Below are 24,893 nucleotides of genomic sequence, written 5' to 3'. Positions count from 1 at the left end.
GACAGTGGTGTGTAGTGGAATATGATGACGTCCTTTACCCAGTCATCATCCTTGGCACGGATAAAATGAGTGTACAAATTAAATGTATGCATCGTGTAGGACCAAACAGATTTTTCTGGCCTTCTCGAGACAACATCCACTGGCATCAGTTTGATGAAGTCCTTGATGATTCCACCCCCACAGTGTGTGACATCCCTCCACGTAGAGCTTGAGAGAGATCTGTGGGCCAGACTCTCAGGAAGAAAACCATGAATTAATGAATATGGTGCTCCTGGGAAGAAGGATAGTCATGCTGATACTAGTGCTGTAGTTACAGCTGTTCTAGCATTCTAAATGCCATTGGAAAATGTTCCTACAGTTTGATGACACTTTTCTGATGAAACCTGTTGAATGTTATTAATGACCTTAATGTTGATGTTTTTATTTGTTTCAATATTTACTGCAGTTTGGTTAATAAAACCCAAATTATTTTTAATATATCTAATGTCCTTATTATATGGTTGCATACAATGACATGCAATGTTCTGGGTTAAATCTTGGGAGGGATTTTGATAGTAAACTCAATGCCGTTACAGTATTCAACCATGTCACCCTAGTCTCAACCCTGTCACATGACAATATTTGTTAAATAAAATGGTAAAGATTAATAAATAGGAATTGTAAGTTTTCTGAGTTCAGTCTGAAATGTTAAGGACAATCCCAAAAAGATTCGATAGGTTAAAATTCTAAAATACATTTTATTTAAATTATGATCCCACTGACACATAATGTGTCTATTTCAGGGTTTAATATAGCAAAATTCTGAGATTTCACATACATTTTATATTTATAATTGAATTGGTTTAGGGGACACATGAGCATTAGGTACATGTTGATTTTTATAAGTATCTTTCAGAATCATATTCAGACAACATATTCAACGGGGTTGAAGATAAATGGTTTCCATATCCGACAAAAATTGACAATAAAAGAGCTTTAATGCCTGAAGTGGGAAAATATGTTTTCTTGAAGGTTTAATATGTACTTAATGTTGTGCATTTATTCTTTATTTAAAAACAATATTACAGTAGCGCAATAATGACTCCTGTCATAAAAACATTGTGCTTTTTGGTCTTAAATTAAGGTTAGGCATAAGGTTAGGTTTAAAAACACTTTTTAAGAAGATAAATTGTTGAAATGGGTGGAGTTTATGACTTTGGCTGTGGTGTGAAGACCAGGCACAATTTTATTTTTTTCAAAGTTACCAGGATTTCACGTGTCCTACTTATCAGTACACTCGTAACAAACTAATCATTACGAAACTTATATTTGATCAAATAAGCCACGTAGCAATAAGCCCTTCATATTTTAACCAAATTCGGCACTCATTGACAACCATACAAAAACGAATGGCTTGGTGAACGAAAAACGCCACTGTTACGGAGTCTACTTCTTCTGCTGGAGAAGACCGATTTCTGGCCCAGTCATCCTTCTCGTTTAGCCCTTTGCTCTTTGGTGATAGCCTAGCAACTACATCTTTTGAAATTAGGTTTATTTGAAAGCGCATGAATGTCATATGACTCGTTTTTTTGTGTCAAAATCTACCACAGATGATCTAATCTATGAATTTCTAAACAACTTGGTTATGAACAGGTTCTTATGTTGCAATGATTAGCATAGCACAAACCGACCATCTTGAACAAACACCTACCCAACACCCGCCCATAAATACGCTCCCACAGCTGTGGGGGTTACTGTATTGGCTGTTTTAGATTATACATCTCCGTTGATTGGTACAGGGAGTGTCTTTCGAGCGGGCGACGGCACGGTTGCCGACGAGGTTGACGCCTCTGTTGATACTTTTGGAAGTCGGTGTAGAACAAGACGTTCTACTGCTTCATCGAGTATTACTTGTTCAGATTGTGGTTCAGGCAGAAAACAAAGGTAGGCATTCATAACATCTTCTTATGCATTTCAGGAGAGTCGCTTATTATGCCTTAAAGCTTTACATGTGTGTTCATCGCAAATCCCCATTGTGTTCTGCAACTGTTCTGCAACAGTAACCATTGTTGGACTAAACAAAAGCTATTGGGGTCCTTTAAACCATGAAACGGGAATGTACACTGCACAATGCATTGAAATGTTGCTTTCAGATCGTTTTAATGTAGCCAGCGATGTAGGCCTGTTAAATCATTCACAAGTGTGGAGCTTTGTTGTAAAGGATGATAATGACATCTCTTTTCACACCCGGCTCACATGCATTCAGGAAGTAGAAAATCAGGATTAACATTAGGTCATTCAGACAGACTGTAACGTGAGATCTAAAGTTTATAACTTCGTCTAGTCTTTGCCAATGTATCCCCCCTATACTACCAACTCGTCATATGATGTCGAATGATTGAACATTGATACAAAGTTTTCAGAAGAAGCAATGTAGGATATTTACTCCAAACTAGCACCAGTAACGTTACTGCGTTGTTGATTGGTTACATTTTATCTCCAGGTTGTTTTTTTGTCGAAGTAACTGAACATATCCTACCTGTCATGTGTCCCATGTTCACATTCAGAGAAATAGGAAATAGTTGTATAAATACATTTTGGTCGAGGTATTTGTTAGACTGAAACTTGTCACCCAGAGTTTATATTATTTTAATTTATTTTACTTAGAAAAGTTCAAATTTTAGCTAGCTAGCTGGCAACCGGAGGACAACATAACCAATGGGATTTGATAGGAGGAGCTCGTCAAAGCTGATTGGCAAATTTTGTATACTTAAAAAAAAAAATCAATGGCCAAATGCTTGCTGGCTTCCCTTGCCTTCAATGCTACGGGCGGGCAACAATGTCATACTTGTTTGGACCAGATAACATCCTATATATGGCCTACATGTAATGAAACAGAGGGGCGCTGTTTTGCTCGCTCGGATGCTTTCTCCTGTGAGTTACATTCATCCTCTTGAAAATTGATGGAAATGTATGAAACGCAGAGAAACTAAAGATATTTATTTAGTATATATTTGGGGAGTGGGGGGGCTGGCTTCCCTTGGCATCCGTGAATACACGCCACTGGTAAGTGGCAGGTAGCCTAGTGGTTTTTGGGCAGTAAACAAAAGGTTTCTAGTTTGAATCCCCAATCAGACTAGGTGAAAAATCAGCAGGTGTGCCCTTGAGCAAGGCACTTAACCGTCATTTCTCCTGTATGTCGCTCTGGATTAGTGTCTGCTAAAAGACTAACATGTACATATAGCTGGCTAAAATGGTCATAACAGTATCACTCCTGAAATAACTTCCAACGCTCAAAAGGCTTGGCAGTATAGTCTCAAGCTTGCCAGTTGCCCCTTTCTTGTTACCATTGACTCTGACTCTCTCTTCCCTTGTCTATCTCTCTTCCAAGTTCCAGGATGTCTCAGAAGATTAAGGCAGGGTCGGTGGTGGAGATGCAGGGGGATGAGATGACCAGAGTCATCTGGGAGCTCATTAAGGAGAAGCTCATCTTCCCCTACCTGGAGATGGACCTGCACAGGTGAGTTATACCTGCTGACTGTATTCATTAGTGAACACCGTAGAAAAGCATTTTGTAACGGGAATTGTTTTTCAATAAAAATGAGCGCTTCTTATTGGAGAAATTCACGTAGCCCCTCCCGGTTCGGGGGGTTGGGTGTAGACGACTTGTCACACCAGATGAGCTTGTCAACATCTGTTTCAGCTCCTCTGTGATTCAGGTTTTACCTGATTGTCAATACTCTCTTTTTCCTGGTCAGGTCACGTAGTCAGGAAAACCCATTTCCCTGTCATTTCCAGGAGTACACACAAGTGATGTGGAAATGCTGATAGTCGCTGTGCACTGCACTATGCTAACCCTTGATACTAGCACAATATCACCAAGGACACACCTGTGTGTTAGTTGTCACTGCATATTATTGCGCATTATACAACAGGTGGGTCTAATCCGGATTGCTGATTGGTTAAACATGCATTCCAGCCGTGTCTATTCCACCAGCTAAATCTGATGTTAAAATGCCTATTTACTGATTGTGCAATCCACTGTCTCATCAGCCAAGCAATTTATAAAACCGATCTCCACAATAAAAAGCATCTAAACATTATATCACATTTCTTTTAGACTAACATTTAGTTTTCAACAGTGGCAATTTGTATAAATCTTGCTGTCTGGCTCTCCTACATTTGCAACATTGTTTCAATATTTAAATTCAATCTTCAGCTGTCCCTTGGTAATGAAAGTGTCGGGACGAGACAGACAGGCAGCGTTTCTCAGTCAGTCGAAATCATGAATCAGCTGGCATCATTTTTATGGATATTTACATTTACATTTACATTTAAGTCATTTAGCAGACGCTCTTATCCAGAGCGACTTACAAATTGGTGCATTCACCTTATGACATCCAGTGGAGCAGCCACTTTACAATAGTGCATCTAAATCTTTTAAGGGGGGGGTGAGAAGGATTACTTTATCCTATCCTAGGTATTCCTTAAAGAGGTGGGGTTTCAGGTGTCTCCGGAAGGTGGTGATTGACTCCGCTGTCCTATATATGCAAAGGAATGTCAATTGAAAAAAGGTCAAATGAAACGAAGTGCAGCTAGTTTGCAGCCTTTCCAGCTTCAGTTTGAAGTGATTGTGTTAGCTGTCTTGTGGACTAACTCCTCGGAACAACAGTGTCCTGACGAGTGAACAAATGTTGTTTGCCAGACGAAATCACACCTCATTAGCTCATTGTTATGGATGTATCCAAATAAATATCATTAGAAAACAGCGTAAAGAAATGCAAATGTGGCTACTTGACTGTTATTCTGGCTACACTTTTTGACGCGACTGTAAGTTAGCCGTAGTTGGCTAGCTAGCAAGCAAAGGATAAGAACATTGGCAATGGAACATTTAGAACAAACGACTGGGACACGTCCATAGATGAGGAACAAAAAGACTGAACGACTGGGTCGTGTCTCTAGCAACCAAACTGATTGGCTTGGGTAGCAACCCTAGATTTGTTTCTGGACTATATCTTGTGGAAGGATGAAATGGTATGAATAAATTCATAAAAAAGTACTTGTTTTTATGAAAATATGTCAATCATTTGAATGTGTTGGTAACCCGTTGTATAGAAGTGATAATACCCGGTGTTTGGAGGATATATTGTCACCGTTTGCCTAACATCACCTGTGCCAATATACCCTCCAAACACCGGCTTCTCTGGCATTATCACTTAAGCCTGTTCTTTATTGTACTCTTATGCTACCCTGTGTTAGATGTCTGTTCAGCATGTGTGGAGTGTTTTAAGTATTAGATAAGAGAGAAGTGTGCTTCTGTTGTGCTGCCCAGATCAAAGGGAGTTGGTATAATAATTGATCACTTGAATAGACAAATGCATATTCAAATTCTGAGGACAAGTCTGTCCCTAGGTGTAGCATAAAAAGCCATGTGTTATCCAAGCCTGCAGACAATCTGATCACATGACATCAGCAGTCTACTGTAGTTGCTACTCTACTGACTGACCAAGGACGACCAAGAAAATATAATTTTCAAGATGTACAACTCTGGTCTGTATATCTGAACAGTTATAGTCTCATTCTCTAGTACCGTCCATTGAGTTCCCACTCCTCCTTTTTGCACAGCCAGTATATGCCCTTTAGACTGTGGACCGATGACACACACACCAGTGTTAATTTTGGCACAATTTCTTTTTTATTTAGTCTAGTCTTCTTTCATTAAGTCTTAGTCACATTTTTGTCATTTGAATATTGATTCAGTCTAGTTATTGTCAAAATGACAAACAGTGTGCCATTTTAATATCACTGACTTCCATGTGCACAAACAGTTTTCTGCATTCCACTCTATCGCATGATTCTCTTCCCAACAGCCAAATTGGCAGAAGAACCCATTACTCAGCAGCAGATTGAAAATCCCCCCTTGACAGGGCTCCAGACTAGCATTTTCTCCTGGTGGCACTGGTGCCAATTACTTTTTCAGTTGGCAGCACCAGCCCATGATTTGGTTGCACCAATTTTCCCCTGCGGCGTCACACCATATAAAAAAGATGTTATCACATCATTCACAGTCCTTTAGACTGTGTAATAGACTACTGAGGTGGGAGGCTATTCAATAAATAAGTTATTTCATCTAACATGTCCAAGCAGGAATGCATGATTCACTCGGAATGGCCGATGCATGCTTCCTATCTTAAAGCCATATCAAATATCTTGGTTGTAAAATAGTTGCTATTGAGCTCAATATTAAGAGATGACAAATAAAATAAAAATATAGCCAAAGAAAGTTGAGAACAACAGTAGTTGCATCCAAAGCTTTGTATTTCCCACAATTGCATTTTGAAATGTACAATCATGACACCCAGGAGCTGGGTAGACTCTTTCATTAAAGGAATTGTGAGGATAATGCACTTTACTGTTTGACCAAATCATGGTTTTATCTGCCGAAAAATAGGATGTTTTGAAACGTTTGATTAATGTGACCATAAGGATGATCAAATGGCACTGATGCAACCAAGTCAAAATGTGACTAAATGTTTGCAGTCTGGAGCCATGCCCCTTGACATACTGTAGCTCAATTGCAATCCAAGTTCTGTCAAGTAGTGGTCTGTTAGGTTGGAGCAAACTAACTAGCTAGCATTATAAATATTTTATTACCTGAACATATACGGTATATTGGGATGGTGCGCTTTCAGATTTCTCTTGAGGTTGGTAGTATTTTTCCCAGTCAACTTGTGGGTGCCAATGCTGTCTACTCCAGTGGTGGAAAAAGTACCCAATTTTCAGACTTGAATAAAAGAAAAGATACTTTAATAGAAAATGACTCTAGTAGATGAGGAAATTCACACAGTAAAATAGCACTTGAGTAAAAGTCTAAAAGTATTTGGTTTTAAATATACATAAGTATCAAAAGTTAAATGTATAAATCATTTCACATTCCTTATTAAGCAAACCAGACAGCATGATTTTCTTGTTTTAAATTATACTCTAACACTCAGACATCATTTACATACAAAGCATTTGTTTTTAATGAGTCTGCCACATCAGAGGCAGTAGGGATGAGCAGGTATATTCTCTTGATAAGTGTGTGAATTGAAAATTGTTCCTGTCCCGCAATACATTCAAAATATTACAAGTACTTTTTGGTGTCAGGGAAAATGTATGGAGTAAAAAGTACATTTTCTTTAGGAATGTAGTAGGGTAATATAAACTCATCAAAAATAGAAACGTCCTCTCCCTGTCAACTGCGTTTATTTTCAGCAAACTTAACGTGTAAATATTTGTATGAACATAACAAGATTCAACAACTGAGACATAAACTGAACAAGATCCACAGACATGTGACTAACAGAAATTGAATAATGTGTCCCTGAACAAGGGGGATTCAAAGTCAAAAGTAACAGTCAGTATCTGGTGTGGCCACCAGCTGCATTAAGTGCTGCCGTGAATCTCCTCCTCATGGACTGCATCAGAATTTGCCAGTTCCTGCTGTGAGATGTTACCCCACTCTTCCACCAAGGCACCTGCATGTTCTCAAACATTTTTGGGGGGAATGGCCCTAGCCCTCACCCTCCGATTCAACAGGTCCCAAACATGCCCAATGGGATTGAGATCCGTGCTCTTCGCGGGCCATGGCAGAACACTGACATTCCTGTCTTGCAGGAATACACTCACCCCCCTTTTGACCTCCTCCTTTTCCGCAGCAACCAGTGATCCGGGTCAACAGCATCAATGTAACAGTATAACTTTAGACCGTCCCCTCGCCCATACCCGGGCGCGAACCAGGGACCCTCTGCACACATCAACAACAGTCACCCACGAAGCATCGTTACCCATCGCTCCACAAAAGCAGCGGCCCTTGCAGAGCAAGGGGAACCACTACTTCAAGGTCTCAGAGCAAGTGACGTCACCGATTGAAACGCTATTTAGCGCAAACCACCGCTAACTAAGCTAGCTGTTTCACATCCATTACACCTCCTTGCAGCATGCCTAAGGCACGTTCACACAGATGAGCAATGACCTGGGCATCTTTATTTTGGTGTTTTTCAGAGTCAGTAGAAAAGCCTCTTTAGTGTCCTAAGTTTTCATAACTGTGACCTTAATTGCCTACCGTCTGTAAGCTGTTAGTGTCTTAACGACCGTTCCACAGGTACATGTTCATTAATTGTTTATGGCTCATTGAACAAGCATGGGAAACGGTGTTTAAATCCTTTGCAATGAAGATCTTTGAAGTCATTTGGATTTTTATGAATTATCTTTGAAAGACCGGGGCCTGAAAAGGGGACTTTTCTCTTTTTGCTGAGTTTGTTTTATATATATATATATATATATACACACGTTTTTTTTTTTTACTTAAGTACTTTACACCACTGGTCTTCTCCGTGGAAACGTTGCATTCGGTCTTGTTTGAATCGACACGATAAGTGGCTCCAAAAGTTGCCCCCTTTGCTATGAGGAGCTTGTGCCGTGCACCGGGAGAGTAGCCATGCCGTGTACCTTATTTGCATCAATGATGTGTTTCAGCCAGATTGGAGAGCTGTTCAATCTCTCCAAAAACTCTTGCCCAATCCATTTACTAGTCCGATTTTAGTCAGAGATAATTTAGTCTAGTCTCATTTAAAAATGATTTCCATTGAGTTTTTTTCTGGGTCTATTTAGGCAGTTATCTTCTAGTTAATTGCTACTGAAAATGGGTGTTTGATGAATTTCATTATTTTTGTTGACAGAATTAACACACACACAGGAGTTCAGCTGCAGTGCAGTTAATATCACAATTCACATGACCTCACCCTCTGTCTTAACTCCACTTCAAAACTGAGTTTTGGCCCGTTAAGTTAAAGGCCCGGAATAAATCCATAAGGTCGGTTTGTAAGAGCTTATGAGTTTGTGCTTTTTTTCCACAATATTTTCAGTATTAATGCAAGAAGATAAGGTGTAATAGTAAAAATATGAGCACAGTCAAGTCATACAAACCTCCAAGCGTTCCAAACCCATGACCTCTGTCATTAGAAATGTCCAGGGAAGTTTTTTATTTTTTTAGTAATTTAAAAAAATGTATCAAATTATGGCATCTGTGAAGTTGGTCAAGCAAGAATGCCTAACTGATAGCTTGAGGTGGGGGGGCTTCTTGGTGGGTTGTGTTATTCCTGCTGTCTCGGTTTCTGTGTGTCTGTAGGGCACCCTCATTAGTTTTAGGAATGGATTCATTGTGGTGGGGGATGTGGTGTGAGTGGAAGGGTCATCTTGGTCAATCCCTCAGACTTCATAAACAGCACTGCCTCCTGAGAGGGCTGTTTATCTCCATCACACACAATTACAAAAAGCCTGTAGTGCTGTTTCACACCGTCTCAGAGATTGTGTGTGGTGTTTCACAGTAACATTGGGTTACACCTCTACTGTGTGCTGACCTGTGGTTGTGTATCCTAATATTTCTTATCTAACGTACAGTATTTCTGTGGTGCAGCACATTGTTGTAATACTAGGCTACGGGTAAGGAGAGAGGATGGGAGTGGAATGAGAACTGGATGAAGACTAGTTTCTGAAGGTCTCAGTTTCCACAAGGAAAGGCCTACAAGCAAATTCTGGGTTTTTATGCTTAGTCTTGTCTTTTTGGTAGTACGTGCGCACACACAGTTCTATTTTTGTGGGGTGATGAAACTGTTGTTCCTTCCTACACTACCTTGTTGTTGTGAGCAGAGCATCCCCATCCCTTGCGAGGATGTGTTGGGTCTTTCAGAGGAGCTATTCATTTGTTCAGTCACGCAGCAGCGGGTAAAGACTGAGTTTTTTCTGTTAGAATCTTCAACAGTGCCTTCAGAAAGTATTCATACCCCTTGACTTTTTCCACAATTTGTTGTTAATAAGTAGGATTAAAAATGTTTTTCATTGTAATTTTTTTGTCAATGATCTATACAAAACACTAATGTCAAAGTTGATATGAAAAAGGGGGGAAAAACACAAATATATCTTGATTTAGGTAAGTATTCAACCCCCTAAGTCAATACTTGTTAGAATCACCTTAGGCACCGATTACAGCTGTGAGTCATTCTGGGTAAGTCTCTAAGAGCGTTGCACACCTGGAATGTGCAACATTTGTCCATTTTATTAATTCGTCAAGCTGTCATATAGGTTGTTGATCATTGCTAGACAACTTTTTCAGGTCTTGCCATAGATTCTCAAGTAGATTTAAGTCTAAACTGTAACTTTGTAAGCAACTCCAGTGTAGATTTGGCTTTGTGTTTTAGATTATTGTCCTGCTGAATGGTGAATTTATCTTCCAATGTATGATGGAAAGCAGAATGAACCAGGTTTTGTTCTAGGAGTTTGTCGTGGCTTAGCTACATTCTGTTTTGTTTTTTTATCCTGGTAAAACTCCCCAGTCCTCAACGATTACAAGCATACTCATAACATGATACAGCCACCACTATGCCTAAAAATATGGAGAGTGGAACTCAGTAATATGTTGTATTGGATTTGCCATAAATGTTACACTTTGTATTCAGGACAAGTGAATTAATTGCTTTGCCACATTTTTTTCTTCAGTATTACTTTAGTGCCTTGTTGCAAACAGGATGCATGTTTGAGAATATATTTTTATTCTGTACAGGCTTCCTTATTTTCACTCTGTCATTTAGGTTAGTTTTGTGGAGTAACTATGTTTTTCATCCATCCTCTGTTTTCTCCATTCACAGGCATTAAACTCTTAACTGTTTTAAACTCACCATTGGCCTCATGTTGAAATCCCTGAGAGGTTTCCTTCCTCTCCGTCAACTGAGTTAGGAAGGACGCCTGTATCAAATCAAAGTTTATTTGTCAAGTGCGCTGAATACAACAGGTGTAGACCTTACAGTGAAATGCGGAATACAACATGTGTAGACCTTACAGTGACATGCTCAATACAACAGGTGTAGACCTTACAGTGAAATGCTTACAGGCTCTAACCAATGGTGCGAGGGGAAAAAGGTGTGTGTGCCAAAGAAATAAAACGACAGTAAAAAGACATTTGAAAATAAGAGTAGCAAGGCTATATACAGACACCTGTTAGTCAGGCTTATTGAGGTAGTATGTACATATAGGTATGGTTAAAGTGACTATGCATAAATGATGAATAGAGAGTAGCAGAAGTGGAAAAAGAGGTTGGCGGGTGGTGGGACACAATGCATCTTTGTAGTGACTGGGTCTATTGATACTCCATCCAAAGTCATGGCACACATCATGGCATTTGCCCTCTCATGAAACCTGACTAACTAAATTCTACTTTCTCCCTACCCCCTTCCCTGCTCCTCTCTTCTGCTACCCCCTCCCTGCACTTCCATCAGCTACGACCTAGGCATGGAGAACCGCGATGCCACGGATGACAAGGTTACCGTTGAGGCGGCGGAGGCGACGCGACGATACAACGTGGGCATTAAGTGTGCCACCATCACGCCAGACGAGAACCGGGTGGAGGAGTTCAAGTTGAAGCAGATGTGGCGTTCGCCCAACGGGACCATCCGTAACATCCTGGGAGGCACCGTGTTCAGAGAGGCCATCATCTGTAAGAACATCCCCCGCCTGGTGCCCGGCTGGGTCAAACCCATCATCATCGGCAGGCACGCCCACGGAGACCAGGTAACTGTTTACCAAACGTTCAGCAGTAGAACCCTTACTAACCATTCATCAACCCTTCTTTACTCCCTGCACCCCTAATGAGTCTCTCAAGGTCGCTCTCAAGGCCCTCGATTCCTTAAATCTACCATTTTTGAAGGTAATTGATAGATGACACAATGTGTTTATTAGTTCCTTGTATCTGTTAACACGTTTTCATTGAAGGGAGATCCTGTACACCAATCTCAAAATCAGTAACCGACCCAGTTGATCACATGTTAACCTCATGCCGACTAGAGCTGTGGTTGTCAGGCCTGCTCACAGGGAGACAGATGGGCAGGCAGGGGCCTGGTGTTGTCGCTGAAGGCTCAGTCAGTCACTGATTAAGTGGATCTGTTGCCCTTTGGACCATGATGTTGATACTTGTCTCCCTGGATCCAAGTCTGAAACTGCTACATCATTCATACTGTACAGCAGCTAGAGGATAATAGAACATGTACTTGGCACCATGCCTTAGTTAATATGATCAAATGACAAATGAGGTGAGCGCTGGATTGGTTACTGATTGTTGAGAATCGTGTCACGTTACGGCCTGGATGCATGATACATGTTTTGTTTTACTGCTATTTCTCGATTTGCTTGTTCTGCTGCATCCACACTCCTGATTGGTAGAAGCCATTCGGAACAATGTTTCATATTAGCCCAATATACAACAGCATTGTAACCTGTCATCTATTCATAAAGAACTGTTAGCATATCCCTCTGAGATGCCCTTGGGGTCACAACCAGGGTCTGCCATTATTGCCTGTTGCACCACACGGGGTGGCATTGCTGTTTTCCTCCACTAAATGGAGTCCTGTCTGTATTACATCTATTGACCTCTTCTCCTGCCTCTTTTCACAGTACAAGGCCACAGACTTTGTAGTACCAGGGCCTGGGAGATTGGAGATGAAATTCACACCCAAGTCTGGGGAGCCAATGAACTTTGTCGTCCACGACTTTGAAGGTCAAGCAACATGTTTACTTGTCGATGAAAATATATATCTTTGTTCTTGTATAGGCAATAATGTCCAGTACAGATTGTCTCCCTTATATAACACTGTGTTAGTCAATACGATGTACCCAGGCTGGCACCATAGGCTATCTTTACATTATGTTTGCAGTGTAAATATTACAAAATGAAACCAGCGTTATCTGATTTAACTCTGCTTGTAGGATAAATCAGCCATGGACCTCCCTTTCCTGAACCTACTCTAGACAAACCTTGAACTTTGATTTAAGGTTGGCGCCATCATTCTGTTTGAATGAGAAAAGGCTGTCTTAATGAGGCTGTGTGTGTGTGTGTGCATGCATGTTTCTTTGTGTGTGTTTGTGTGACTGTGTACCATATCTACATGAGAATGATGCATGTGTCTGTCTCTCTGTCCTCCAGGTTCAGGTGGTGTGGCTCTGGGGATGTACAACACCGACAGCTCCATCAGGGACTTTGCCCACAGCTCCTTCCAGATGGGCCTGGTTAAAGGCTGGCCTCTGTACCTCAGCACCAAGAACACCATCCTCAAGAAGTATGACGGACGCTTCAAAGATATCTTCCAGGAGATCTACGAGAAGTAAGACTGCCTAACCGCAGAACATTTAATCTTTTCGAGTAAATCATTATTATCCCTATTGGCAATATAGTTTTCAGGAAGTAGATCATACACATGAAACATGATCATTATCAATAAAACATGGTTGATATATGGTCAATGGCAGGCAAGCCCCACCTCACCCCCAACTACCATGCCTCTTTTCAATGTATGACTCACTAGTTTAGAATGGACAGTTTTGAGGTTTAGGTGCCTAAACCCTGTCCTCAGACCTGTTCCCGTGTGTGTCGCAGGGAGTACCGCTCTAAGTTTGAGCAGAAGGGGATCTGGTATGAGCATCGTCTGATTGATGACATGGTGGCTCAGGCCATGAAGTCTGATGGAGGATTCATCTGGGCCTGCAAGAACTACGACGGAGACGTTCAGTCTGACTCTGTAGCACAAGGTGAGATTGTGTACTACAGTAGCTAGCTCTGAAGGATAAACAGTAGCACGAGGTGAGATTGTGTACTACAGTAGCTAGCTCTGAGGGATAAACAGTAGCACGAGGTGAGATTGTGTACTACAGTAGCTAGCTCTGAGGGATAAACAGTAGCACGAGGTGAGATTGTACTACAGTAGCTAGCTCTGAGGGATAAACAGTAGCACGAGGTGAGATTGTGTACTACAGTAGCTAGCTCTGAGGGATAAACAGTAGCACGAGGTGAGATTGTGTACTACAGTAGCTAGCTCTGAGGGATAAACAGTAGCACGAGGTGAGATTGTGTACTACAGTAGCTAGCTCTGAGGGATAAACAGTATCACGAGGTGAGATTGTGTACTACAGTAGCTAGCTCTGAGGGATAAACAGTATCACGAGGTGAGATTGTGTACTACAGTAGCTAGCTCTGAGGGACAAACAGTAGCACGAGGTGAGATTGTGTACTACAGTAGCTAGCTCTGAAGGATAAACAGTATCACGAGGTGAGATTGTGTACTACAGTAGCTAGCTCTGAGGGATAAACAGTATCACGAGGTGAGATTGTGTACTACAGTAGCTAGCTCTGAGGGATAAACAGTATCACGCGGTGAGATTGTGTACTACAGTAGCTAGCTCTGAGGGATAAACAGTAGCACGAGGTGAGATTGTGTACTACAGTAGCTAGCTCTGAGGGATAAACAGTATCACGAGGTGAGATTGTGTACTACAGTAACTAGCTCTGAGGGATAAACAGTAGCACGAGGTGAGATTGTGTACTACAGTAGCTAGCTCTGAGGGATAAACAGTAGCACGAGGTGAGATTGTGTACTACAGTAGCTAGCTCTGAGGGATAAACAGTATCACGAGGTGAGATTGTGTACTACAGTAACTAGCTCTGAGGGATAAACAGTATCACGAGGTGAGATTGTGTACTACAGTAGCTAGCTCTGAGGGACAAACAGTAGCACGAGGTGAGATTGTGTACTACAGTAGCTAGCTCTGAGGGATAAACAGTAGCACGAGGTGAGATTGTGTACTACAGTAGCTAGCTCTGAAGGATAAACAGTATCACGAGGTGAGATTGTGTACTACAGTAGCTAGCTCTGAGGGATAAACAGTAGCACGAGGTGAGATTGTGTACTACAGTAGCTAGCTCTGAGGGATAAACGGTAGCACGAGGTGAGATTGTGTACTACAGTAGCTAGCTCTGAGGGATAAACAGTATCACGAGGTGAGTTACTGTTTAGCTAGGCTTTCTGAATGAAAACAATGTCATTGGCTACATTGCTATATTTCTCACCTTAGCTGTAGGTTTTCAAGGCAGACTATACACTGTATTCTGATAGAAATAGCAACAGGAGTTCCAGGATAATGAGGAGAATGTGGCAAAAAACAACAAGCAGTCGCCCCTTCTGGCTGTACAAGCTTTTAGCTCTAGTTTCCTGTTCAGCACTTTGCGACAGATGTATTCAATGTATTTGTGTGTCCACCAGGCTACGGGTCCCTGGGTATGATGACCAGTGTGCTCATCTGTCCTGACGGTCGTACAGTAGAGTCAGAGGCTGCCCACGGTACAGTAACACGCCACTACAGACAGCACCAACAGGGCAAGGAGACCTCCACCAACCCCATTGGTAAATAGAAAAAATGGTATCTCTATGACTGATAATACCTGCTCTTAAGTCCTCTAGTCTAGCTTCTTCTTTTTCACAGTTTTTAGATCTGAATGTACCAGCCAAGAGAAATAAAGGCAATACAAGGACCTAGGAAAAGATGTCCCTTAAGTGTTATGGTCGTGTGTGCGCAGCGTCCATCTTTGCGTGGTCGCGGGGGCTGCTGCACCGGGCGAAGCTGGATGACAACGCAGAGCTGCGTGTGTTTGCTGAGGCCCTGGAGGTTGTCTGCATTGAGACCATCGAGGCTGGCTTCATGACCAAGGATCTGGCTATCTGTGTCAAAGGCATGGCAAAGTGAGTCACACACACACACACAGTAAACCTGATTATGAAACTAGACATTCAAACTTTCTTTCTTTTCCCCTCCTTTCTTAGTACCAAACGCTCAGACTACCTGAATACCTTTGAATTCTTGGATAAGCTGGCGGAGAACCTGAAGATCAAGATGTCCAACCAACCCAAACTGTGATCTCCTTAGCTCTCAATTACACACACACACACTGTTGACACCCGGGACTATGGGTCCCAAGCCAACACTAAACCACTGACGGAGGGACTGTTCGACACAATACTGAATCAATCATTCCCATCTCCAGGAGGCTGTCTGCTAATGGAGGTTCCTTGTCCAGGAGGAGGGGATGTAGGCTGAGCTGAGGCCCCTCCATCGATCATTCACCACTATAGCAAAGCCATATCTTCTGGTAACACTCATCCAGTCTAAGTGTCCTGAGTCTTAACTTGAGATCCATGAGCAAACTCATGAGTTAAATGTGATTATACAAGTTAGGATTCTGCCAAATATGATCTTATGACTGTCAATACCACACATACAGATGGTTCCAGAAATCAGACTGCACACAGTCAGTAATATATTTTGCGATAATTGCACTTTTAAAAAAAAAATATGATGACGTGTGTGTTTTTAAGTGTTGTCAGTCAGTCTGATCAGTAATAGTGGATTGTCCTGCCTGAGTTTGTTTGAGGGTCGTCTTACCCTTGTTGCCTTATTTGTTTTATGTCAAGTAATTGATCTGTGTCACACACAATATATTCCATGTCGACTACTGTGGTAGACGAAAGCCTGCTTGATTTTTGACTTCACGTGGTCTTTGATTCACACAAAGGTGTTAGCGTCACTTACTCCTTATGGATGGTTGTGGAAGGGGTTGTTGTGGGCCTGCTTGTTATCTTTGTGTGTATAATCCATCGCTTAACACTTTACTCCTCAAATACAGAAACCAGTGTCAATGTACGTCTGCCAGTATCGGGTTGTTGGTTGGTACTCGATGGTGTGTGTGGTTAGAATATTAACTCAATAAATATTTTATTTTATTTTGGTCTTGTGCTTTTACTTTTTCTTGTCTATTAACCAATCGATCCAAATGTTAAAAATAAAAAAAGGAGCTGTTAATCTAGCTCCACTATATCTTACAAGAACAGCTTTGGAAATTTGTGGAAATACCATTTTCCTCTTAACGTTTGCCACCAGATGGTGCCATTGTAATCCATTTGACATTGTCATGATTGGTTGTCGTGATGATGTATGTGCATATTCCTTTTAACTGCTCTCAAAACTGAATATAATGGTAGGTTTGCAAAGTAACCCTGGGTACAAAGCAGTATCCATGTAATCATACAAACCAACATGACTACTATTAATGTACCGTATCACAGGTTGTCAGATTGAATCTGACATCCAGGACTGAGCCATTACTCAGTCACTGAAGTGGAATGAATATATCATCTGTAGCTTCTTTAATATCATCAAATCAAATGTATTTATATAGCCCTTTGTACATCAGCTGATATCTCAAAGTGCTGTACAGAAACCCAGCCTAAAACCCCAAACAGCAAGCAATGCAGGTGTAGAAGCACGGTGGCTAGGAAAAACTCCCTAGAAAGGCCAAAACCTAGGAAGAAACCTAGAGAGGAACCCAGGCTATGTGGGGTGGCCAGTCCTCTTCTGGCTGTGCCGGGTGGAGATTATAACAGAACATGGCCAAGATGTTCAAATGTTCATAAATGACCAGCATGGTCGAATAATAATAAGGCAGAACAGTTGAAACTGGAGCAGCAGCACGGTCAGGTGGACTGGGGACAGCAAGGAGTCATCATGTCAGGTAGTCCTGGGGCATGGTCCTAGGGCTCAGGTCCTCCGAGAGAGCGAAAGAAAGAGAGAGAGAATTAGAGAACGCACACTTAGATTCACACAGGACACCGAATAGGACAGGAGAAGTACTGCAGATATAACAAACTGACACTAGCACCCCGACACATAAACTACTGCAGCATAAATACTGGAGGCTAAGACAGGAGAGATCATCATGCAGAGATAGACAATAGGCGCTTCATATCCAATATATTATCAGTTGCAGCACAACATCCATATAATCCTAATATATCACTGTATGGATGACTGTCTGGGTGATGCATCCACATTGGGAGTATAAGCCTACAGCAGTGCACTGTCCTCATACACACTCAGGGGCACCCTTGACATGATTAGCTTTTTGCACCAGATGGCATCCACTTGGTTAATCCTAGTGGAAGCTGAGCTGGATGGCTAGATAGACACTGAGGAAGGGAAAGCAGAGGCACTTGGTTCTCTCCATCCTCAATTGGATGTCCAAGGTTTCCAAAAAGGTATCCGAGCCTGCAGGGCTGCTACTATTGTCCCAACGTAATTGGATTTTGTCCGGGGGAAGGAAGTCTCATTTGCCAGTCTGAGGCTCCACAAAGATGGCTGTGCCACTGAAAGAGCAGGATCATTATCTGTGAATGTGAACAGTGGTTACTGTTTTCAATCAGGGATGGATGGGACAACGTAGCATGTTGTTGATGTCTCTGTCTTATTGATCTGTCGGCCCTCCGAGGGAGTAAACCCAGCTAGCACATAACATTCTGAAAATGTTTCTTAGAGCTTGGTGAGAGTGTGGTTGTCCCTTCATTACTTTAACAGAACATTTACTGAAAGAACATGGTTACATTTAATGTTGGTAATGTTCTAGGGACATTATCCAACTGGTTTGACATTGGGAATGTTTTCAGATGGTTCGCAGAACATTAAGAAGCAACATGCTGTGGGAATGTCAATACTTCAGCATAACGTTTCCTCATGGTTCTATTTAAAGTCATGTTCTCAGAACATTAAGAAGCAACATTATGCTGTAGTAACGTTCAGAGAACATTCTAGGAATGTTATTTAAAAACATATGTTCCATTCTTAGTATCAACTAAACTCTTTGTCCTATTGTTCAGGTATGTTGGCCTCGCCCGCTAATTGGCCACACCTGATCTTAATGAGTTCTTGTTTCCTTTGAAATGGGGTATGTTTGAATAGACAAAAGTGAACAACTTTATATGTGTAAAAAACCAAGGCACTACCTCCATCCTGGTGGTGCAGTGGACTTATTCCATTGATAGAGAACAGAAGATTATAGGTTTGAAACTCACTGATGCTGCTGGTATGGGGTGAATGGAATGGCATGTAACACACAGAATCCATGTGTTTGGTGTACAGTATTTGGTACCATTCCACTTAATTTCCCTCCAGCTATTACCACGAGCCCATCCTACCCAATTTAAGGTGCCACCAACCTCCTGTGCTTTCTATAGCTGTATCTCTATGGCGACTACACATTTAGCACATCATGCTGTGAAAACTATATGTTTCTTAGAGCTTGGTTAGAGTGTGGTTGTCCTACGGTTACTTTGCATGCAACCTTTCCACAACTTTCTCGGATTGGTGCAGGATAGTTGCTTGGCTTTAAGGACCTTGACAAAGAAAACGTTATTTACTTGGTATTTCATTAATGTAAGCCCTTTAAACTTTTTGATTGGTGTCTAAATTTAAACGCAGCGGCTGTACAGGAACATTCTATACATGACGTCAGAGCTCAGGTTCTACGCTTTACAGCTCTGATTGGGTTTTGACTGACAAGAAGTTGCCCCCATCCTTCCTGCTAATTGGGCAGCTTTTGTAAAAGACAAATGTTGTACGAGTGAGGGAAATACTGTAAATGAAGGGAACTCAATGCATTTTAAAAGATGAGAGGATTATTTTATTATTTTTCACATCTTTTTTTATTCTGTTTTCTCAGTATCCAATTGGTCGTAACAGTCTTGTTTCATTGCTGCAACTCCCGTACGGACTTGGGAAAGGCGAAGGATGAGAGCCGTGCGTCCTCCGAAATACAACCCAACCAAGCCACACTGCTTCTTGACACAATGCCCACTTAACCCAGATGCCAGACTCACCAATGTGTCAGAGAAAACACCATACACCTGGCAACCATGTCAGCGTGCACTGAGCCCAGTCCGCCACAGGAGTCGCTAGTGCGCGATGGGACAAGGACAACCCTGCCGGCCAAACCCTCCCCTAACCCAGACGACGCCAGGCCAAATGTGCGCCGCCCCATGGATCTCCTAGGTTGCAGCCGGCTGCGACAGAGCCTGGACTCAAACCCAGAATCTCTAGTGGCACAGCTAGCGATGCAGTGCCTTAGACCACTGCGCCATTCGGGAGGCCAGGGTGTCATTGTCAATGGCATCCTGAGACCACTAAGTAAAAGATAAAAAAAATATAACAAAATACAATAGCAAGTACACCACACCAAAACATCACCAACATCACAGCCATAATAAATAAGTGACTAAATAAATCAAAAAATAATTGCACAGCTCGGTGAACTAATTTATCATCAGGGTTTTAAAATGCCCTAGTGGTACCAGGGAATCCAAATGTATAATTTTGTAAGTGATTCCAAAAATGTGGAGTGTGAAAACTAAAAGCCCTAGGAACGGGTTTGGTATGTCATTCTTTTATATGTTAGCAATGAAGTTAGGTCAATCAATCAAATTTATTGATAAAGACCTTTTACATCAGCAGATGTCACAAAGTGCTACACAGAAACCCAGCCTAAAACCCCAAACAGCAAGCAATACAGATGTAGAAGCACGGTGGCTAGGAAAAACTCCATAGAAAGGCTGGAACCTAGGAAGAAACCTAGAGAGGAACCAGGCTATGAGGGGTGGCTAGTCCTCTTCTGGCTGTGCCGGGTGGAGATTATAACAGAACATGGCCAAGATGTTCAAACGTTCATAGATGACCAGCAGGGTCAAATAATAATAATCACAGTGTTTGCAGAGGGTGCAACAGGTCAGCACCTCAGGAGTAAATGTCAGTTGGCTTTTCATAGCCGATCATTCAGAGTTAGAGGCAGCAGGTGCGGTAAAGAGAGAGAGTCGAAAACAGCAGGTCCGGAACCAGGTAGCACGTCCGGTGAACAGGTCAGAGTTCCATAGCCGCAGGCAGAACAGTTGAAACTGGAGCAGCAGCACGACCAGGTGGACAGCAAGGAGTCATCAGGCCAGGTAGTCCTGAGGAATGGTCCTAGGGCTCAGGTCCTTTGAGAGAAAGATAATTATTCAATTTTTATCTTTATTTAACTAGGCAAGTCAGTTAAGAACAAATTCTTATTTTCAATGATGGCCTAGGAACAGTGGGTTAACTGTCTGTTCAAGGGCAGAGCAACAGATTTGTACCTTGTCAGCTCAGGGGTTTGAACTTGCAACCTTCCAGTTACTAGTCCAACGCTCTAACCACTAGGCTACCCTGTCACCCCAATTAGAGGGAGCATACTTAAATTCACGCAGGACACCGGATAAGACAGGAGAAAATACTCCAGATATAACAGACTGACCCTAGCCCCCCGACACATAAACTATTGTAGCATAAATACTGGAGGCTGAGACAGGAGGGCTCGTGTGACACTGTGGCCCCATCCGACGATCACCCCGAACAGGGCCAACCAGGCAGGACCTCACAAGGATAGGACCTCACAAGGATATCTTCAACCACCAACTTACTACCCTGAGACAAGGCCGAGTATAGCCCATGAAGATCTCCCCCACGGCACGAACCCGAGGGGGGCGCCAAACCTGGACAGGAAGATCACATCAGTGACTCAACCCACTCAAGTGACGCACCCCTCCTAGCGACGGGATGGAAGAGCACCAGTAAGCCAGTGACTCAGCCCCCGTAATAGGGTTAGAGGCATAGAATCCCGGTAAATTAGGTAAATTGGAAGCTAATGGTAGGGATGCAGGACTGTGTTCCAAACAAAACAACTACAAGCATGCTTGCTCTAGTTCCTCAACGGCACAGCTAGGAGAGCTCAAAAAAGCACCTTATAGTTGAAGAGTCTTCTTTGAGTCATAAAAGTGCATTGAAATTACTTGGGAACTGTGCACACTGTGTCACTTGGAGTCACCAGTTTGACCTCTCACTCAAACCCTTGGGATTTTTTTGTTTTATGTTGAACCTAACCCAAATTGTCCAAGAATATTCTTATCATATTACTGAATGTATCCAGAGTATTTTTAGATTTCGTTGTTGACAAATACGGCGAAAAGTACAGTAAATGTAAAATGCACATAAAATCAAAAGTGTCATGTTTGGATTCAGTCTTGTGTCAGGTGAACTGTTGTGTCCTCAGTTTAGTTTAGTAATGTTTCCATAATCTCCAAACTGTTCCATTTTAATTGCTATCATGGTTATGTATATGCTTCATATTTCTTCTATGAGACACTTTTCAATTTAGCCCTATCCATATAGGCCAATTCCCACTAGTGTAAAGTGTTAACAGAATGTTTCCTGAAAGTTCAAACATGGTTACATTTCATTTCAAATTTGGTAATGTTCTAGGAACGTTCTCCAACTGGTTTGACTTTAGGCATGTTCTCAAATATTTCAGTGAATGTTAAGAAACAACATTCTTCTGTGGGAATTTCAGTACTTCAGCATAATGTTTCCTGCAGGTTTCCTCATGGTTCTATTTAAAGTCATGTTCTCAAATAGTTCTGAGAACGTTAAGAAAACTTTCCATGAAAACCACAAGAAAACTTCAGTAATGTTCAGATAACGTTCTAAGAATGTTATTTAAAAACATACATTCAGGTCTCAGCATCAACAAAACTCTATCTTGTTAATTGTGTACAGGTGAGTTGGCCGCACCCACTAACAGATCTTAATGAGTGCTTGTTTCCTTTGAAATCTGTTTGAATAGACTAAAATTAACAGCTTTGTATGTGTAAAAACACATGGCATGCTGGCGGGGTGTACTTATTCCATTGACAGGGAACAGAAGATTATAGGTTCAAATCTCACTGATGCTGAGTCACAATAAAAAAGTTTTCATGATTAATGTCTGATTAAGTAAATTAAGTTCCATGTGTCCTATATGTGCTTGCAGTTCATAAAAGTTCATTCAAAATAAGCTAGCAGTGTTACTAAAAGTCATATTGAAACATTCAGTGAAAGTTTTAAGGAAGTTATTCAAAAACCTCCAAATAACCTATAATTTCCGTTCTCAGAGCGTTAATAAAACCTCCCGGGAAAACGTTCAAGGAACCAGAGTAAAACATTCTCAGAACCTCCCTGTAACCTGTAAATAATATTCCCAGAAAAGTCAGGAAACATATGTCTTTGTTCCCACAACAAATGTGAAACCAAAAACGTATATGTTCCCAGAACTTCCAAGGAACCAATTGTGCCAGCTGGGTACATCCAGCCAGGAAGCTGTCTCTTCAGGTTGGTCATATGTTGATACTGTTGGTTTAGTCAGTGCTTTGAATGAACACATTCAGGAGGTCTAGTCTTGTAGTCCTAAATGTTTACTGCTATACATTTGGCCCCCTTTCAATTAAGTCTTTGTCCATCCTCCCTCTCATATCCTATAGTCATGATATTCATAATTACAACATACTATGCCCTTTACAGGCCCCTATAGAACAGCATATATAATGGCAACATAATGGCATGATTATGATTGTTCTGTTTTACCTTTTTACATAGGATTGAAATGTACTAGATGTCTACCGGTATGTGACTTAGCCTTGCATAGCAAACAGACACCCTGGTAAAAAATGCCATTCCAACATGAAAAAAAACAGATCATAATACACAGTCAAATTGCCCCTATTTCTCCTGAAATCACTTCCTTTTCACAGATTTATAAGATAAGAGCTGTGTTTTCCTTTGTGTTCTTCTGTCTGTATTCTAACTCTGTCTCTGTTCTGTGGTGAGGACACCTTGCTCCGGTAGGGAGGACATAAGAGGCCCCTGTGCTGCCGTTTCCATGGGGACCCAACAGCCACTCTACTCTTCAAAAGCGGTCGAGCAGAGCAGAGGTAGCGGGCCCTTTGTGTTGGAGAGGGAGAGAGCAGAACAACACTGGCCAGATGAAAGCACTGCCATCCTTAAACCCAATCATAATTTAGTCATCAGAACAGGAGGGTATAATCAAAATATAGGGGGGAGATGGATGGGAGAAACAGACAGAGAGAAAAGAGATATAGATAGATAGAGTGGAGTGGAGTGCGTGGGTCAAGAAACGAGAGAGGGAAAGAGTGCTGTTAGATGGAAAAATTAGGGGGATACGGATAGAAATGGTCTTGTTCTTGATGTTGATACTCAACCTTATTTGCAATGTCAATCTTGTATCCAGGCAGCGCACTTAGTTTGAAGGTTTTGTTGTGTCTTGCTGGATACAGACACTGTGGGAGGACGATAACATATAATATGTATTATTGTATACACAAATAAAATCATTATGTGACAAATTTGCATTTATACTTTACTTGGTGAATGAACAATAGTTCCTTCAAGTCTCTGAAGGAAGCAACCAATACCATTCACTGTTAGTAGTGTCCGTGCTACAATTGTGTTCGATGCCGTGATGTCCTTGAGGTTATCACATTATATACTGCTCTATTAATGTGTATATTATTTCAATATAATCCCATTGCAAAGGGTATTTATCCATTATACTATTGAGCTATCAAACCGAACTACAATTCCTTCTCTGCCTCCTCCTGCATCTCTCCCAAAAGCAGCTAGGCCTAATCCCTGACTGCCATAATTGTCTCTCCTCTCAGAACAAAAAAAAGAGAGGAGAGTTTGCTGGGACAAATAGAATTGAGCAGGAATTCACATGCAGCTCTATGTAGGTCATGCACAATACGGCGTCTGCAAGTTTACACCTGGGGCTCATAGCACCATTATCCCACAACAATGCTTCGGAGAGGAACTTATTTGAGCCCATTAGCCCGGGCCAGTCCCCCTCATTAGAGAAGGCTTTTTAAATGAGCCTAGACAATAAGCACACAGAAAGGGTACAGTGGAGCGCTGAGGGACCGAGTGAGGGGAGGGGAGGTCGGAGGTTTAGCCAGAGAGCTCACGATAATTACTGTGTTTCTCTCTCTGGCCTGAAAGAGACTTGAATAATGTTTCTCTTTCTGTGGGGCAAGCACAATGGACGCTGGGTAGCTTCAAGGACTGTTAGCTCTGCCCTATTAGGAAAAAATATGCTCTGTTCTCTTTCCTCCACCCCTCCACTCAGATTCGTCATTAGAGAAATGTCTTTATGACCTCTGTAGGAGGACTGTCAGTTTGAAATGTTCCCCCCGCTGCTGTCACCTGCCTTAGTCATTAGATTGGTATTATACTGGTCTTGAAACAACTGTAGGTTAATTTGTGTGAATTAAAAAATACAATAAATGGTTAAAAAAAATATAATAACAAAAGAGGTGATTGCGGCAGAGGGA

At 41.7% G+C, this 24,893-nt stretch overlaps 1 protein-coding gene across 2 annotated transcripts; it reads left to right on the top strand.

The window, feature by feature from the left end:
* The first annotated feature begins 1,774 nt into the window (after positions 1-1,774).
* On the top strand, positions 1,775-16,619 carry LOC115110344 (isocitrate dehydrogenase [NADP] cytoplasmic-like). 2 transcript variants are annotated; one of them, XM_029635925.2, is made up of 9 exons: positions 1,775-1,923; positions 3,371-3,499; positions 11,295-11,586; positions 12,466-12,568; positions 12,995-13,172; positions 13,445-13,596; positions 15,105-15,245; positions 15,419-15,581; positions 15,663-16,619. In XM_029635925.2, exons 2-9 carry the CDS (start codon positions 3,378-3,380, stop codon positions 15,754-15,756), a joined length of 1,245 nt encoding a protein of 414 aa, XP_029491785.1. In that variant the 5' UTR covers positions 1,775-1,923; positions 3,371-3,377; the 3' UTR covers positions 15,757-16,619. The 2 variants fall into 2 exon arrangements, with proteins under 2 accessions (XP_029491785.1, XP_029491794.1); XM_029635934.2 differs by lacking the exons at positions 15,419-15,581; positions 15,663-16,619 and adding an exon at positions 15,325-15,413 and having other exon boundaries at positions 1,840-1,923.
* Positions 16,620-24,893: the final 8,274 nt, after the last annotated feature.

Source organism: Oncorhynchus nerka, linkage group LG3, assembly GCF_034236695.1.
Source record: "Oncorhynchus nerka isolate Pitt River linkage group LG3, Oner_Uvic_2.0, whole genome shotgun sequence".
Classification (NCBI taxonomy): Eukaryota; Metazoa; Chordata; class Actinopteri; order Salmoniformes; family Salmonidae; genus Oncorhynchus; species Oncorhynchus nerka.
Note: the sequence above shows the minus strand (reverse complement) of the source record. Positions and strands in the feature narration are given on the sequence as shown.

Coding starts and splice junctions, on each gene's coding strand:
- LOC115110344 (XM_029635925.2), top strand. CDS start 3,378: ATGTCTCAGAAGATTAAGGCAGGGTCGGTGGTGGAGATGCAGGGGGAT. Junction 3,500..11,294: donor CTGGAGATGGACCTGCACAG/GTGAGTTATACC, acceptor CACTTCCATCAG/CTACGACCTAGGCATGGAGA. Junction 13,173..13,444: donor TTCCAGGAGATCTACGAGAA/GTAAGACTGCCT, acceptor TGTGTGTCGCAG/GGAGTACCGCTCTAAGTTTG.